This window comes from Buceros rhinoceros, unplaced genomic scaffold (genome assembly GCF_000710305.1).
Source record: "Buceros rhinoceros silvestris isolate BGI_N320 unplaced genomic scaffold, ASM71030v1 scaffold1513, whole genome shotgun sequence".
In the NCBI taxonomy this organism is placed as follows: domain Eukaryota; kingdom Metazoa; phylum Chordata; class Aves; order Bucerotiformes; family Bucerotidae; genus Buceros; species Buceros rhinoceros.
Window position 1 is genome coordinate 317 of NW_010403984.1, and position 19,137 is coordinate 19,453.

General features: G+C 36.8%; 1 protein-coding gene across 1 annotated transcript in view; it reads left to right on the top strand.

The window, feature by feature from the left end:
- Positions 1 to 12,084: 12,084 nt before the first annotated feature.
- The window catches only part of SCAF8 (SR-related CTD-associated factor 8), a 32,556-nt gene continuing 25,503 nt past the window's right edge, over positions 12,085 to 19,137 (top strand). The window contains exons 1-4 of the mRNA XM_010133184.1: positions 12,085 to 12,165; positions 13,700 to 13,744; positions 15,785 to 15,946; positions 19,047 to 19,135. Coding sequence (XP_010131486.1) covers positions 12,127 to 12,165; positions 13,700 to 13,744; positions 15,785 to 15,946; positions 19,047 to 19,135 — 335 coding nt within the window. The 5' untranslated portion in view covers positions 12,085 to 12,126. The remainder of the gene's footprint in view (positions 12,166 to 13,699; positions 13,745 to 15,784; positions 15,947 to 19,046; positions 19,136 to 19,137) is intronic.

A 19,137-nucleotide genomic window follows, 5' to 3' on the forward strand; every position in this document is an offset into this window, starting at 1 on the left:
CCGCCCCCGCCGCAAGCGCCAAGCCCGGACTGCCCGCGCGCCCAAGAACAACTGAGCTGTTTTTGCCGGAAAAGCTGCCGTGCTGTCTCAGCACACCACATCGGAGCCCCGCCGAGCCAGGTCCGGACTGCCTGCGCGCCCGAGAGCCGTTCGCTTTTGCCTCAACCCACGATAGAGACTGGTAGGACTGTGCCGATTCTACTCTATCTCACGCTGCCGGGTAATTCGTAACTGCGCGGGTCTCTGTGTTCTGCTCACGTGGCAGAACCACGTGGCCGCCGCCGTCTTTGATTGCTGCTGTGGTCCGTGTTTGCTTTCGGTTTAACCTTCGCCTTCCCAAAACCCTCAGTATCTCACTGGTTTACCTTTCTATTTAATATATATCTGTTTGTAGTGTTATTAAAGTTTGTTTCAGTTTTCCAAAAAGCATTTTAGAGGTCTCGCTAATTCCTTTCTCCCTTCCCCTATCTCTGCTGGAATAGGGGAAGGTATTATCGTCATCAGACATTGGCTCAGCCTTGGCCGAACAGGTGACACAGCTGTAATGATAATATTGTTTGCATTACTGAACAATCAAAAATTGAAGTACACTGATGAATTTCCAGACTTTCAGTAATCCTCCTGAAGACTACTATTCTTAACAGAATTAAAGAAAGAATACAAGGCAGAAATTCAATGCTTTTATCTATGGCATCAGCCTTACTTGGCTTTCCCCTATTCCCAATGTATAATTTATACAGCTCATTAAATCTTTGAGCAAGCCCCTGTTTTTTTTCCCCAAAGTTTGGAAATAGGACTTAGTTTATTTAAAATTATGTTGGAGAAAGAGAGTATAAACAATGCTGTTAAGCCTAACTTTTATATACACTGGAATATTGCCTTTTACCTAGTTTTTTAGCTCTCAACACCATTGCCTTTTCCTGCACAAATCATGACATTGTTACATCACATAGAGGAAAATACACAATTGTGACTGTAATTGGCTTTATTTGCCAGCCTGGTCCTTTCTTAAATGTGCAGTTATGTGGTAAATCTGTGTAACTTGTTATATTTGGAACCTGTTACTGCTGAAGTAGATGCATGAGGAAATGATGGTTTTTTTGTTGTCCGAGAAGTGCATAAAAAATCCCTGTGAGGACAGTCCCCTACCTATTTCCAGATAATATTGGTTGACTGCAATGGAGAGGGTGGTATGGAATAAGAACTTGTTTTAAGACATGATACTAAAAACGGAGTCTTAAGGTTTTTTGGTGGTGGTTGGGTTTTGGGGTGGTTTTTTTTTTTTAGAAATGTAGGAACAGAAAAAATACCTGAATTGGAAGTGATGAGTTGTTGCAGAATTTGAATTTGTCTGAAAATTTGTCATGTATGCCGTGAGAGTTCTTCAAGAGAATTAGCAAGCCCATGGATGGGGAAGAACTGGGTGATGTTGCCTGAATTCCAAAAACTAGCTGAGAAGATGATCCATCACCAGAAGTCCAAAAAGAAATTGAATTGCCATGGAGAGTGCATTCTTACATTGATAGATGACTGCGAAAAGAAGATGGGGAAAAGTTCATGTGTAGAACTAAATTGTCTGTCTTCATGAGAGAATCTTATGTGGTTTTGTGCTGGGAATCCATGCATTTCAGTATTCATTAATGCTGTGGAAAAGGCCTGGAATAATGAGACAAAGTTTGTTGACAGTATTAAGTTGTTCAGGAGTTGATACTGAATGGATTGCAAAAGGACATCACTGTACTGACTGTTAGATGGCACCCTGCAATTTCATCAACTTAAACGTGGTCATGAGGCTGGGGACATAGTATGATAAAGGCAGCCCTTGCTTTATGTATACAGTGATGGGCACTGAAATGGCATCATTTGGTAGTTAATAAGATCTTGCTACTTGAAATGAAAATGCCTGTTCAAAGTTCAACAGTAGTCATAGCAATCAATCCTGGAAATTAGGGAAGAAATGGAGACTCGTTATACTGCCATTATGTCTTTACCTTATACCATGTGCAGTCCAGGTTGAACCTCACAGAACCATATTGGCAGAACTGCTTGTACAGAGAGGAGCAGAAAGGACAAAGGAATGAAACAGGTCTCTGAGAAATTACCAAATATTAATACTTCTTTCAGTCTAGAACAAAGATGACTGGAAGATGATGAGATACAGGTCTGTAGTACTGGTGATACAGAAGAGGTAAACGAGTTTTTTCCCCAGTGCAGAAGCTATGTAAACCCAGTGTCAGATCAAGAAAACGAAGTTTCTTTGCACAGGTTTTGATTAAATGATGTGTCTTTACCAAAAGATGTTTGGCATGCTAAAGCTTTTAATGTATTAAAAAATGAGTTTGAATTCCCTAAGTAGAGGGGATTCGGAGATTTTATGAAAAAGATGATTTGGTGCTGGCTCAGAAATCACTGAGCTGTGGGTTGCTGGTGGCTAAAATAATATGCAGAGAAAGTATCACTAAAAGAGCAACTCAGTATTGCCTTCTGAAAACATCTACTATTGAACACTGTTTCTATTGGTTTCCTCTGACATAATGCTAGGCATCAGTAAATAACATGCTTTCTACCATGCCCTAGCTCAAAGACAAGGAGGAGAGTTAGGGAGAAAAATAAAAAAGACAGAGGAAAAGAGGCAGTGGAAATAAATTATTACATGAAGGTAGAAAGGTGTTAAGAATAAAAACAATATAAAAAGAGGGAACCAGAGAGTGACAGAGAAAAGCAGACCTGATAGCAATGATCATTCCTTGGTGGCGTCCAAGTAGGAGTGGGTGCCCTTGGTGATGCTCAGCCCAGAGGCATGATTAGACAAGGAGTTTGCAACAGTTGCCAAACTGTTGTCAAACTTCCTGCTCTTCCTGGCACTTGAAGTGGCCAAGCCGAACAGGGCTGGGTAAACTTTGACAAGAATCCCAAGACTTGGTGAGGCTTTGGATGTGGAGGATAAGTAAAAAAGGGACTGTATATGCAACTTCAGGAGATTCTGAAGGAACTGGAAAAGGAATCTGGCATGTTTGATATGATATGGTGAGAGGGTCTTCCTCTCACCGTAGAAAGGGCATGAGTCAGGATCCCATGAGCATACCTGTTTCTGTGCCTCAAGTCCTCTACTGAGAATTTTCCAGCTAACATTCCTGTTAAGCAAGAGACTTGGTTAACAATATAAGCTACCACACTGGGAGTTCTTACCTTCCTATGCCGTAAGTCATGCTGCAGAATGTTTTGCTTTGACTCAACGCCAACGAGTTGGAGGAGTGAAGCACAGTTGGATAGGGACACTTTTTGAGGCATGATTTCAAGGTGAACATGTTAGCTGTTACATACCATACTAAAGAGATGTGAGGAGGAATTACCAGTAGTTTTGGAGATGTGATGCAGGTTTGACCCTCTGTGTCTCACTGTTATGTTTCTGTACAGTTGTGTTAGTATAAGAACTTGTAAAATACAGGTTAGTTTTACAATTCAATAACAGACTGGGTTTAGAGATGGTCTTATAAAACCAGAACAAAACCTCACCCTTAAAACTACCTATTACTTTGATCATCTTGAAAACCTTCAGTGCTGTTTGTCTAACAGACTGTTATGTGATGATGTGACCGTTTGCCTGGCATCTGATTCTGACTTTGCAAGATCATTACTCTGGAAATTGCTTTCATTGAGACAGATTAGGATTTGGTGTATCTTTGTGAACTCATTTTGTTAGAGAAGTGCCATTCAGATTCAAATCTTCCCTTTAAGGATTTCCTGTGATTTATGTTCAAGTGTGTAATCAAACATACTTCTTTCAAAGGTTTACTGATTGTATCCAACCTAACTATCAAAACGGTGATGTGTATAGGGCATGGCTGGATGGAATCATTGTACAGCAAAGCAGTAAAACATCTTCCATACACACAAATTCACTGCAAATTGATCTGGTGATTTCTTTAGCTGTAAGTGGGTTGGGAAGATTAATGCTTGTTTGTGTTTTGTAGTTTCCAGTGTTGTTTGCAATGTGTGTGGAGCTGAGCTTGTTCAGTCATATAGAATACTTGAGATAAGCAATTCAGAGTCTTGTTCTCAGCTTTCTAGAACAGACTGATAGAACATTAAATTTTCATTGACGTTGCAGTGAATAAATTGCTGCTATTAAGTGTGCCGAGTTGAAAAATTACACTTTGTACAGTAACTTGAAAGTATTATCTTTAATGTTTCTATGCTTTTTCTTACAGAGGAAAATAAAATTACTACCAAAAGGTCATATGGAAAGTCTGTATTTAATGTTCTTTCTAACTTGATTATTTAATGCTTGTTTTTTCAAAAACTGAGCCAACAGTTTGGAAATGGTTTCTCTCACTAGTATGGTCAGACTCCTTATAATTTGTCTCTGATTGTGTTAGACTTCCCCCCCCCGCCCCGATCCCACCCCGCATGAAATTCTGTACAAGTTTAGTCTTTTTCTTAACATTTCTGTTCTTTGAAAGTAATTAATTTTGTTTTCTTTAGCATCAGATGATGTTTCTGTCACTCAGTTAATTTTGTTTGTGATAAATGCCATCTGCTGTCAGAGAGAAAATGTCTCACGTTTTCTGAGTGATGTGCCATAGTTCAAGAGTGGACAGTACGAAACAAAGCTTTGTATAATTTTGTAAGGGATTTTTGTAGGTTTTTTTAATTGGGGTTTAACCTTTCAATTTGTTCAAGTTGGTCTTACCAAAGCAGCATTCTCCCAGATGTGTTTGTGTTGTGGTGACTTTGTGTTAGAATGACCCTTGGGTGAATACACAGCTTTTTGCAGCAGTGCTCTTTTCTGGACAAGTGTCAGGAGACTCTTTCTTTCCCTTAGATATTAGGATAGCTGGGAGATGAATGTTGGTTTTGTTTAGATCAGCGTATTATTTTTAGTTTCTGGTGCAAAATAAATTACTAAATGAAGAGGAAAAATAAATTCATCCAATAAGACGTGACATAGTTTTTGAGTTGGATTTTGATATTTATGTGTATCATCAACTGGTGATAGACGTGCAGTGTTTGGAGAGAATTTTTTGTTCTCTTAAGAGTACATTTTAACAAGAGGTTCCAAACTGTAGCTCACTACAGCCATGTCTCAGATTTCAACAGCAAGTTTCTGTACTTACTCATTTTTCATATAAGAAAGTGATGCAAATACTTTCGCTATGCAAGTCCTTCCAACTGCAAACTTGTGAAAGTAACTGGAGGTTTCATTAGTGGTCATATATCTACCAATAGTGGTCAACTGCTTAAAGAAATACCAAACTTTTTTTTTGCAAGTTTCATATGATTTGATGTTTATCAAAGAAAAGCAGGTAAATGGCTAGTGAATGGAATTAGGCAAATTTGCTTCATAATTCATGGAATCATTTGGTAGCTCAGCTCTAAAGAGCGTTTTTTTGAAGTCTGCATGTTTTGTGTGTCTGCTCCTTTGCATTCTTATTCCAGCTTGGATTGTAAATGTGAGTAGTGTACTTCAAAACCTCTGAAACTTCTGGGTTTCTGTGCCACTTGAAGATTACAAGGTTTCACTTTTGACCCTCTTAAATCAACTGCGTTTCTATTGTGAAGAAATGCAGCTGCCTGGTGTGATAAGGCTCAAACTTAACTGAGAGCTGCATTTTATACTAGCATACAGACAGCTAACTATTTTATACAGTTATTTAAAAGAGTGGGTGTGTTTCGTTATGGTATCTGGGCACAGACTTAGCAAGTTGTTGATATCAGTTCAGGGGAGTGAGTCAGGTCCTTCTGAGGCACACCAGAGCTACCCCGCCCCCAGGCTGAGGAAAACCACATCGGGCAGTCTGGAGCCTGGCTCTCATTCGCTCCCTGCTCATCTCATTTGGTGCGCTCCTCCAGTCCCATCCTTCCCAGCTGATCTTCACTACTGATTGTGTTTGCATCTGCCACACCCTTATAAGGTAACCCTACTTTCGAGGCTGAGGACTCCTATCCACCTTTGTTCCTCACATAAAAGCTGCTCCATAGTTTTCATTATCCCAAATGATTTCATGCCAGCCTTGGAGATTAGATGGGAGGGCAGAAATTTCTTAAGTGTTGAGAGTGCCCTGGAGCTTAGTGTAGTAGCCTAAGTAATGTGGTTCTACAAGTCTGTTTGCTGGTTTACTACTGAGATTTTTCTGGTTTACCATTGAGTTGATGCTTTCAAAGAAATGTCTCATGTGTCAGTAGGTCCTGTTCCTGAATGGAGAAAGCTTCAAAGCCAGTGTCCACTACTTCATGTGTACTCATGCTTGATTTGTCTGCCTTTTTATTACTCGTTAGTGTCACTGGAGTTCCTGTGCAGTTTTTGATATTGTGACTGTCCTATACATGTGATGGCACAGCCATAGTCCCCAGCATAACTGGGACTGGACAATTTTAATAAACTTTTTTTATATAGTAGAGAGAAGTTCCAATAATTAAAACTGTTTGCTGGCTGTCTTTAATGAATAATTGATCAGGCTATTTGTCATGCAAGGGCCTCTTTAAGTGAGCTTAGTTTCCTTGGAGCTGTTTGTGAGAGATCTTTGGTAAATGTCTTTTGATAGTCCAGGTGGACTGTATAAGTGATTTCTCAGTGTGATCATTGAGTCTTTCAGGGAAGGACAATAGACTGGCATGGTATTTCATTATGGTAGCTGTTAGAAATTGTCTGTGCAATTATTTTCCTGTGAGTAATGTATACAAATTTTTCTGGTACAAACATTGAAGTTAACTGATCTGTGTTTTCCTAGTTCTATCTTTGAACCCTTGTCAGAAGTTCATGTTGTTTTCCCGTACTGTTAGGGCTGAGATTGAAACTGTTTCAAGTGAGAATTCAGGAATCACAGCTAGTAGGTCTTGAGTTCCATTCTAGCACTTAATTATTTTTCATATTGTGAGCTCGTTCTTTGCTTTCTAAATACACTTGAGGAGGATTGGAGGATGGGAAGTCTCCACAGTTTTTCTTCAGTGTGTAGATTCAGAAAGAGAAGGGGAGGGGTTTCTTTCTCTAGAGCTTTATTTTGTATGAGTCCTTATGTGTTGATTGTCTTCTGGCCCTGGAGGAGCACTCTAAATGAAAAGGCTTATTTTTATGCGTTTTCCTGTGTGTTTTTCAAACTCAATTGCTGTATTTTTAACATGTACATTATCTGTTAGAGCTTATGGTCACTTTTTTCCCCTCCCCTTTTGGATACCACTTCCTGTTTTCTGAAATATATCATGTTACTTCATATAGTTTCCCTGACTTTACTATTTAGCCATGTAGCCATTTTTTCCTAGTTTGTTTAAAGGCTTTTATGTGAGGGCAAACAATTATTTTCTGCCAATGATCTTGAATGACTTAAAGTGTGATAAGGAAATAATTACATCAAATTATTTTGGCTAAGCATTTGTACAAAAGGACGTACAGGAAATAAAGAGCTAGAACATAAGCATAAGTTTTAAAACAAAAAATAATATATTTTTAATTATTTTAATATTTTATAATCCTCAATGAATCACAATTGTTTTGTTTAAACTAGTTTTGAAGAATATCTGATTTCTTTAAATGCTAACTGTCTTTGAAATCATCCATGCTAGGTGAAAAAACAAAGTTTTCATTATTAGACAGGCAACTAAGTCTTGCTTCTTTAACCAGCCTAGCAGTAGAGCAGATGGATTTGAAGGATGGACTGACTACTCAATGGATAAGGAGATGTCGGCTGGATGGCAGCATCCAAAGAGTTGCAGTTAATGGCTCAATATCCAAATGGAAATCAGTAACAAATGGTGTCCCTCAGGGGTTGATATTGGGACCAATACTATTTAATATCTTTATTACTGACAGTGGGATTGAAAGTGCCCTCAGCAAGTTTGCAGGTAACACCAAGCTGAACGGTGGATTACGTACACTTGAGGGAAGAAATGTCATCCAGAGGGGCTTTGACAGACTCAAGGAGAGTGTCCTCATGAAGTGCATGAAGTTCAGTGAGGCTGAATGCAAGATCCTCCTGCACCTGGATCAGGGCAACCACCAGAATTGATACCAGGCTGGGGGATGAAGGAATTGAGAGCAGCCTTGTGGAGAAGAGCTTGGAGATGTTGGTAGATGAAAAATCAGACGTGAGCCAGCAATTTGCACTTGCAGCCCAGAAAGCCACTTGTATCTTGGGCTGCAGGTCGAGGGGAGGCGATTCTTCCACTCAGTTCTGCTCTTGAGATCCAACCTGTATACCAAATCCAGTTCTGGGGTCCCTAGCACAAGAAGGTCATGGACCTGTTGGAGTGGATCCAGAGGAGGGCCTTAAAAATTACGAGAGGTCTGGAGCGCATCTCCTGTGAAGGAAGGCTGAGAGGGTTGGGGTCAGTAAGTCTGGAGAAGAGAAGGCTTCAGGGAGACCTTATGGAGGCATTTCAGTAGTTAAAGGAAGATGGAGAGAGACTTTTTACCAGAGCCTGTAGTGATAGGGCAGGGGGTAACAGTTTTAAGCTAAAAGAGGGTAGGTTTAGATTAGATACAAGGAAGAAATTCTTTATGATGAGGGTCATAAGGCACTGGAACAGGTTTCCAGAGAAATTCTGGATATTTCCTCCCATCTAGCCTGACCTTGAACACTTCCAGGGTCTTTGATCAAACTGATGTAGTGGCAGGTCCCTGCCCAAGGCAGCTGGGGTGGACTAGATGAATTTTTAAGCTGCTTTCTCACCCAAACCATTTTATGATTCTAAGTGGAGAGGGATTCCTGGTTGACTGTTAATAAACATTATGTATGAATTTGCTGAAAGTAGAGTGAAGAACATGTGTGCGGTCAGTAGGTATGCTGGAAGATGTTTGTTCATGTTAGGATATCTGGATTCAGAAAAGTGGAGGGGGTTTTGTCCTCCTTTCATTTGGATTAAACTATGCTGGGGATATTTATGTTTTATGTAGGAAAATTCTATTTAGTAAATTCTGTTGAGTTAAATTTTAAGAAATGTCATGTTTCTTAATTTTATTAGCAAAACTTAATATTTATTTTTCAAAAGCCAGCATTGCTCTAAATGTTACGAAATTGCAGTTAGGTGTTTCACATTGGACTCTCACTTTGTCCTTAGTACAAATGCTGCTATTTTGGGCTCCTGCACTGATAGACCTAAATCACCAGTTTTCCAAGTGAATGTAGTTTTCAAAAGAAAATGTACTCATAGGAAGTTAAAAGCTTCTTAAAGACAATTAAGGAAAAATAATTCAGAAGAATGATTCCCCCCCCCCCGCCTTGGCTTCTTCCAGGTACTAAATTTGGGATTTATGTTTTCCTTCAAATGGTTATTAAAACCTGGAACATTGTATCCATTATCCAAAAAGCCTGTCTCTACAGAAGCATGTTCTTAATGTCGCAGTTTCTTTTAGTTTTTTTTTTTTTTCTAGCTTGAATTATCTGACCTTGATGCTAAATTTGGCTCTCTGCTGTGTGGAATAAAGTAATGGGATGCTAGCAACAACCTATATTATCCTGTTGGGTTTTGGCAATCTGACCTTGATGCTAAATTTGGCTCTCTGCTGTGTGGAATAAAGTAATGGGATGCTAGCAACAACCTATATTATCCTGTTGGGTTTTGGCATATTCCTCATGTGTGGTACTCAGATACCTGACTGCACACAACTGATGCTTCAGAATCGGTTGTGTGCAACTCTTGTGTGCTTCCCTCCATTGTGTTGTAACTTTATTTATGCTTTGAAACGCCTTTTTCCCCCCTGATATTTTCAAAGCTGATGGACTGGTCAGGTGTGGTCCCAGCATATCTACACGTGTCAGCAGTTCTGCCTTATAGTTGTGTATGTCATAGGTGAGGAGCTGCTCTTGCTGTTTCTTCTGGGACTGCTTTTGGGTTGGCAAAGTGGCTTCTTAAATCTAGGCTGGTTTCACATTTGCTCACATATGTCTGAATTGCTTTTACTAGTATTTTTGACTTTGAGAGTGCTGACCAGGAGTACTCAAACTGACTCTGCTAAGGCACTACCTGAATGTAAGCAAAATGTTTCTGGCACTATAGCAGCTGCAGAGGTAGTTTACCTGTAGTTGTAGTTAGTTTAGCTGTAGGCAGGATGAGTGACTCACCCAGTCTGGCATATCTCCTTTGTGTAACTGGAAGGTGAGCACTGAACTATCAGTGTAGAACAGAGAAGGAACTGATTGGAGACTATTGGTTTTCTGCCTCTTTTCTCCCTTTCCTCCATGATGATGAAGACATTTGTGTATTTGAAAGAGCATTTATGTATTTGAGTTCTTGAAGTGTATTGCTTTTTGTTGCGTAAAAAACATGTAAGTGATTCAGAGTATTTTGCAACAGCAATTGGCAGTAGCAGTAGTGAGAAGTAGTAACAATTGCTTTAAAAGTGGATGTCTAGCTGTGAACTGGTTACAGTTTCACTGTTTTAATGGAAATCCTCTCAATCAGACTGAGAAGACTGGTGCTTTTGCTTAAAACAATATTTTTTTCAGTTGTCTTTTGACAACTATGCAGAATTCTAGTTAAAACAGGATTTGACTTTAAAGGATAGGATAGGAAAAAAGCATCTCATGTTTGCAGAGAGTCTTTGTCTCTCGGAAACTCAAATATGACTGAAGAATATCTACATATTTGCTTCAGAGCAGTAAATGATTATAAGCACCTTCGGAAGCATGACCTGTATTTAAGACTGTTTAATCCTTTCCACTGTGCGATCCTGTTTACTGTTGCATTTTACTTCGGTAAATGTAAACAATTCTGAATTATGTTTTCTGAGGTAGCAGTTTTCTGAAAGTTGAATGAATCTTAGGAAGTTAAAGATGCTGTTAATATCTTTATAAACATTAATCTAGTTCAGTATATTGCATTGCCCAGAGCAAGTAGTATGAGAGGAGAGGGGTCTTTTGGCTTTTTTTTCTGTTTCATCGACTATTTTATGTAAAAATTTCTGATTATTCTGGTCTTTAGAAAGGAGATAAGAAATGACATATGGATGTCATTCCCATTATCAGGACTCTATTTTTGAGCTATCATGCTTCTAAACCTGCGTTGTAAACAAAAATACAACATAAGTTAAGAATATCCTTAAAACTGGTTTGGCATTTTATATCTGGTATTTTATGTGTGAAAGCAGCAAATGCTGGACAGTCTCTTGTCTATTCTAGGGCTGAAGAAGAGAAGAACATAATTTTGTTTGAAGTAATGTAATGTGAATAATCAGGTTTTTAAAGCAAGTAAATAGCCTTGGATGATGAAGTCTTGACTCAGTGTGAAGGAAGGAGTTGTTACCAATTATCACTTATCAGTCATAGCTATGAAGTTAGTTCTCATACAGTTCTCACTATGTAGCAAAGTTGTGATGAGTATTTGCCATGCTGGATTACTTCAGCTAGGAAATGTGTGTACAAGTAAAAAGAGTAATTACTGCATCCCGGGAGAAAATTGGTGCGAAACTCTGCTTCTTGTGTACTGTGGCAGTTCTGGTGGTTAGATATGAATGGAGTTCCAAAGCTGTGTTAAAACTGAGAAGCCAGCTGGATTTTTGCTAAGTGTTTAAAATACTTTTGGTATGTTATTTCTCTGAGTTAATGCAGTGAATGAAGGAAGTCTATACATTTTCCAAATATGCTATTTTAAGTAGCAAAATGGATACGTGCTCTTTCTCTCTGGGCTGGATTATTTTTGTTTAATGGAAAATAAAAATATTTGATTTAGCAGTCATATGGTGATTAATACAGTAAGTATGTGGTTAAGCATGTGTTATGGTTCCATACAAGTAGTCAAGTACATTAAATTTTTTTGCCCTAGAAGGAAAAATTTAATGAGAACTACCATATTGCATATGTTATGTATTCCTTTTGTAACTTCACCTGCAGGTGTTTGCTCTATTTAGAGGTAGTAAAACCAGGTATGTAGTGACTGTTGCAAAGAAAAACTGGTTATTGTTTAAGCATTTTGGATCTTATATTATATTATACTGGAACTTTTTTCTTCCATGAGGATGCCTTTTCTGGTGTAATAAACATGTACCTAGAACCCAGTGAAAATTAAAAATGGCATTTGCGTGTGCAAAAATGATGGTTTTTTATAGTGTAAAACTACAGAATATATTCCTGCTATTTTTTTTTGCAGTTGTACTCGCTAAATGATTATAAGCCACCCATTTCTAAAGCTAAAATGACACAGATCACCAAGGCAGCAATCAAGGCTATAAAGGTAAGAAATCAGCTGACTTCTTTTGACTTACTTTCCATTTCTCATCTGTGTCAAAATAACCAAATAGCTTAAACAGCTTGCTGCAGAACTTTTTCTCCCTTGTTCTGTGTACAATTTCCAGGTTATGATCAAGTGTGGTAGTGATAGGATCTTCAGGAGAGCAACAGACCAGCAGAAGGGTGAATTTTTGTGTGACTTTAATTTGCTGGTTGTCATATGTGAGAAAAAAATTATACCATCTTGACTCTTCAGTCAGATCTGAAAGACAGGACGTTTGTTTTTCCTCCGTTTGAAAAGAAAACACTGACTTTGCCTGAGAACAAATTAATAAATACGAAACCAATCCCCCACCCCCAAAAATTTGTGTGCCTTTGGATCAATACAGTTGTTTGGTTTATTTAATTTTTATAAATTCCTAGCATACTTTTTCATGTGTGTTGTTCACAGATTTATTTTTGATGCTGCTTGGATACAAATTGTTCTTAAGTTTTAGCATTAGTACACTAATTAGACTTTTCTTGCCACAAAGTAAAACTAATTGCTAAACAGCAACAAAGCAGCTGAAAACAACACAAAAGTGATGAAGTAAAGAAGTATGCTGTTAGTGTTAAGCATTAAAACAAATGGAATCTCAGTGAAAGCTGTGGAGGTGAAAAAGAGAATAGGATAAAAGCTAAAAACCCATGACATTATGCTCTACCTATCTACATTCCTCTGCTGAGAATGTGTGTTTTCAGATAATGAAATCCACATGGGGATTTCTGTTATTTGGAGGGGTAGCAATTTGATGACAGAAGAGTGAAATTCACTGGATTTCCTAAATAGGAGAAACCTTTGTAAATTCGAGTCTATGCGTTGCAGTATAACAGAAATGACAAAAACTTGTCTTGAACATAAACAAGTAGTAAGTTATAGTAAATGGTTCTACAAATTAAACAGTTAGATGATACAAAAATGTTTTATCATGTATTTTACATGGAAATCCTGCTTCCACTCCTATTTCAGTAACAACATTAATTGTGTAGAGCAATTATTGAGATAATATAGAGCCAGTGTGATGATATGTGAGATTTAAAAAAACAAACCAGGCCAATTTTAAAGAAAAAGTATTCAGTAGATGTTATAAGGTCTTCGTGTGCTCATGATTTTAGGTTATTAAAGTGAACACTTGGAAAATAAATCAGTACAGGGAAGTGCTAGGCTTAGTAACATTAGGCTAACGGTTTTAGTCATCTACAATGAAATAATGATAGATTTTTGAAGGAACAGTTATATTATTCTCTTAGCTCTCACTAAATAAGTTAATCATTTTTTAAAAAATCCAGTGTAAAACACCGGAAGGCAAGAAAAAGTGAGGTTAGCTTTTTTATATGCTGTTAAATATTCAGAGGAAGTCAGCATACTCAGCTGTGGGCATTTGGTTGCTAGTTAATCAACCAAAGTTTCTAACGGTGGATTTACTATCAGTATTGCCTGACTTGAGCAAGTATATGCATGGATTTTCTCTGCTGTTGAAATTTTTTTTTTCTTCCAGTTCTACAAGCATGTTGTACAGAGTGTTGAGAAATTCATTCAAAAGGTAAGTCAGTGACAGGTATTTTGTGTTAGGAATGAGAAGTTGTCCTTATATTGGGTTACAGAGTATTCATCAGGTTTTAGGTGCACATATGGATTAATATTTTTATCATCTTATTTTATTTCAGTTTTTAGTCCCATTTGATTTCTGCTAGTAATCAGAAGCTGATCATAACCCGTAATACAAGAAGACAAATACTTTGTCCTCATTTTGTAGTTATGATACACTTTGATCTGAATGAGGACAGTGGATACTGACTTAGGACTACTTCTCTGTAGTCTCATTTCATGTTAGAAGAGGCTGTCAGTGTAGCCCATCTGGTGGGCTTGAGGTAATTTTTTCAGTATTTCATGTTAGTGAAACATACAAATTATTACTAACATGAAATAGTAAGGTCTTATTTTAGTAGCATTGAGATAAGCAGATGAAAGGTATTTTCTAGCCATTTGATATTTATGGACTTAAGTTATATGTTTGGAAGATAATCCAATTATTTTTCTGGAAGCAATCACTTCAAGTTAAAGCTCAAACCTACTGACTTTTTCATTGAATCTGCCATAGACTTGTCCAGAGTGATGTCAGTGCCATCTCAATTAGTTCACTGTTGATTCTTCCCTATTCCAGTATGTTCTTCCTTGAAAATTAATCTCATGAGGTTACTGAATTTCAGGTGAAATAATTGTCCATGACATTCTTTGTTTTGCGACACTTAACTCACTGGTCTGTTGTAATTTTGGTTGACTGTTCTATTCTCTGGCAAAACATCACTTCAGGGGACCAATGACCCATGTTGCGTATGTGTAAGAATATTCCACTCTGAGAGCAAGAGTTGAATAATTTGAGTAATCAAATTATCTTATTGCTTAGACTCACTGGGAAAATAAGTAGGCATTTGTTGTATAAGAACTTGTCTCATCTCTGATTGGGGATACGCAGACTCATTGCCCTGGCAGTCATTCTGCTTTATTTTTTTATTTGTACGTTATTGTCTTTTTTTATCATCTGTATTACTATATTAGTTATAATTTTTTCTTACTTTTTATATGTGCTGTGTTCTTAAATACAGCACTGAGCGTATTTACTGGGTTTTCTTGTTAAATATCTGCGTTTTTTATTGATTTCAGTGTTGTGAAAAGCCATATGCCTTTCTGTTCTGTATGCAGAATACTCTTATTTTTTATAATAATTTAGCTAAAATTTGAGTAGCTACAATGCATTGAAGTGATTCTCTGAAGACAGTATATTATATGCAATTAGACTTTAATTTCATAATTTTAATAATGCGCATTTATTCTTGAAAATAAAAATCATTCTTGAAAATAAAGAATGCTGTTCTTAAAACACTGGACTGTGTTGCAAATGTTATAGCAAAGCAGCACCTTTTGAAACAGTAAGTTTGTATCTAAGCTATGATAAAAGAAGTAGACTGAAGAGTTTGGCACTGTGTTAGAGATGATGAATTCAGTGTGTTCCATAGTATGTCTATAGACTGTCTGGACCAGAGAGGAATGGGTGTACTTTGCCATGTTTTTCACAGTACTTTGATAAATGTGTACCACCAATATTCATGAAGTGAATCCATGTCTTAGTACATTCCAGTGATGACTTCATTATAGTTTTGTACAACTTTTCAGTCTGTCTTAAAACTGGTTGCACTAGTCTGGTGCAATTACTTTGCAATTAAAAGGCAGAAAATTTAGCTTTAATTGTTAAGTAAGTGAAATTACCCAAGTAATTAGTATTGTAGTTAGCAGATGTGCTTTATAAATGCAATGTTGTTTTATAAATTATGCAAGTTTTCCACAGTTTTAAATTAAGTGTCATTGGTATATTCTTAACCAAATGGATGTCCACATAAATATGTTCATGTTCTGGTGGGAGCAGAATATACTACATGCTACTTACAACAATTGTAAAATAAAATAAACAAATGTTAATTTTAGTGTTGACTTTGTTAATGAAGAAGGCCATGTAAATATTTACTCCATTAACGTTTTTTGGTATATTTCACATATGCACATTTTAAATTGTTGTTCTTTGTAGTGCAAACCGGAATACAAGGTACCTGGTCTGTATGTCATTGACTCCATTGTAAGACAGTCCCGGCATCAGTTTGGGCAAGAAAAGGATGTATTTGCACCAAGATTCAGCAATAACATCATCAGCACTTTCCAGAACTTGTACCGTTGTCCTGGAGATGACAAGGTAAACCACTTGTTACAGTTTTTTTTCTAATTAAAACAATCTTTAGTATATTATCTACACAGAATAAATATTTTGAACTCGCTTTTTGCTTGCTAGAGTGGATCTAATTACAAACTTACACATTTTTATGTATTTCTTTTAATTTTACTTGTTCGAGTGTAGGGATAAGGGAAACACATCCAATTACAGTTTTGAAAAGGTTTTTGGGACGACTGGATGGATTTGAGTTCATATATTTTTGATGGGAAAAGAATAAAGCAAGTATTTAGTAGGTCAGGGAGTTGTAGTCAGTCTTTTATTTTTGTTTTCCCCTTTTCAGTAAGAAAGTGAATGAGCCGGTTTTATATAGTGTCAAGGAATAAATAATCTTTCTTGGTAGCAGTAACTTCCTAACAAAATAGTGTGTTTTGGACTGAAGGAGCAATGGAAAAACAACAAAGTATCTTAAAAGTTACTTTTCCTTTGATACTGAATCAACCAACAGCTGAATAAGGCCTATCTTGAGCAGTTTGACCCAACAGTTCAGCTGTTCCTTCCTTTGGACTGTGGTAGTCAAGTTTGCTACCAAATTATCTTTATAATAGGTTGGCTGAAAGTAGCAGAGAGTACAGGCAGTTTAATTTCCTTCATATTTGTCACTGACCTTACAATAGCTAAAGCTTTTGTATTATAGTATTGAAAAATTACAAAAAGATGTGAAGTGTTGAGGGCTTTATCTCCACAAAAATTTGTGTGATAGAGTCATAAAGTCAAATAGTAAGTGAGGCAGGATACTACAGGAAGAGAAAGAGAGATTATTCTTTGAATAGTTGGATGCCATCCTACAACTGTATTTTTCAACCAAAGTTCTGAAAACCCAAGGTATCCATGGAAGGTGATTGAGGCAAGTTCAGTCATTGCATGTCTTCTGTAGTTGTGTTAGGATTTCTGTCTTTTTAGAGAAGTTAGGACCTCTGCAGGAAAATATGTCAGCATCTGCAAATATTAAGTGTTTATAAAACTTGGCTATGGAGTCTGTTTTCTCTTCTGCAACTAAATTCTGAGGTGCTGCTGAGCGTGTTAAGTTAAATTACTTTTCTCCAGTCTGGTTTTAGGTTATCTGCATGATCAGCTTGTGGTGCTTCACAGTGTTTTACATATATATAGGCATGATGGTTAACTTATATTTTTCTTCATTTAGCTGCCTTCCTTAGGTGGTATTAGGTTGTTTTGTATAATCACTTAGCTTACTACTCTGGGAAATATATTAATGTGTGGGAAAAAAAAAAAAAGTCTGATTTGTTGAAGGAGAGCTGGCACAAATACTCAGTTTGTGTCTGTCTTAAATATAGTCAATTTATTGTAGGGTAAGAAATAGTACCACTTATTGTGTGATATTTCAGTGCATGGCAACTAATGTATCACATTAGAGGTGTTTGTTGTGAAGAGGGATGGTAAAACTGGTTATGGTCTGTAAAGCTCCTATCAGGTTCATTTCTAGGATATTTTTCACCTCAGGGAAAATGTATTTTGCAGTCCTAAGTCTTGCTGCTATGCTGTGTACAGATTCAGTATTATAGGAAAGTTTTCTGCTGTGAAAGTAGTTGCCATATATCTGGTCCAGCAAAAAATTGTGCTGTTCAAGATACTAAAGTTATGTACCTGTTTTCTAGCATTTTGACGTAGAATTTAATTAAAAGGTGTAATGGAGAAACACAACAGGGGTTTTTTGTTTGTTTCAGCTTGGTTTTGTTTTTTTAAAAATCAAGCATAAGTGTAGTAGCATTTCACTTAAGATAGCAAACCCCAGCCATGGATTCCTTTGTCTGGCTCAGCTGTGGAAAATGCGAGACAGAGAGAGATACTAAGGCACCAAAACAGTTTTATACTCCCGTTCTGGATAGAACTGGAAAGTTAGAGCCTGTGATAAACTTGTTGGGGACTGCCTTACAAAACAGAGTTTCAGAGAAGAAAGGTTTGCATACTGTAAAACTGAATGGAAGCCTTCAGAGATTTCTTGAAAAGAACACTAAATTACATCTTCCACAAAAGAAAATGGACTTCTTTCTATTAAATCAATATCCTCTGGGATATTAAATCAGTATCCTCTGGGAATTCTACGCAGACTTTTTTTTACTTTTGTTTAAACACTATATGGTTATAAAGTACTCTATGTTCACATTTTATAGAATTTAAATAATTAAACCATCTTTGCGACAGTAAACACAAGATCCTATGAAGAACTTCCTGTTCTTTATAAGACAACAAATGTTTTTTTTTCCAAATAACAAGATGTCTTTTCCTGTCATAACTAACCAACTTTTTGAGATAAAGGAAAATCTTGCCTTTGAGTAGAATTGAAGGTTAGAAAAGAAAATATTTCGGAGCAGATTGAAACAATGGAATAGAAATGTATTATCAGCTGAGAAATGAGTTACATCTAATGGAATTGTTAGAAGTCTTTAATTTTTATTTTTCCCTTCTCCAATATCCACATTTTTACTATTACTATAATATTATTATTATGTAATTTCAGTAGGCAGGGAATTGTGTTCCAGTTTAAATTCCTCCCTTCTTCAAGAGAGCTTGCAAAACATTGAGATACTTTCTGGAAAAAAGTATTTAACAGTCTTAGCAATATATGACCATTTTTCAGTGAACATAAGTAATTTTGGTTCCTAAATAGATCAGAATTGCATTCATATATGTGGACTATAGAAGTTTAAGAGATTCTTTGCTTTACTAATTATTTGTTTTCATTACTAATTATTAGTAGTGCTTTAAAATGTTTCCTTAAAATAATTTTCCTTCCATACTGTCTTCCAAGAGTAAAGGTACAGAATTGTCAGATACTTTTGTTTAGTTTTGTATTGGTTTACTGTATTTCATTTTCTGTGGAGAGAAGACTGTGTCTTTACTGTTGCCTGTGTAGGTGAGCGTCAGATTCATAGGTTAGATGTCTTTGGTGTGACCTGGTATAACTGTTCTTATGATTCTTACTGTTTGTAAACCTAAGGGTGCTTCAGTCTAGATAGATTGATGTGTCTTATTAGAATTCTGTAACTGAAAATAACAAAGATAAGCATGACTCAGGACTTCTGTTATCCTTTCTTCTTTTTAGAGTAAAATTGTTAGAGTTCTGAATTTATGGCAGAAGAATAATGTATTCAAGAGTGAAATTATTCAGCCTCTCTTGGATATGGCAGCAGGAA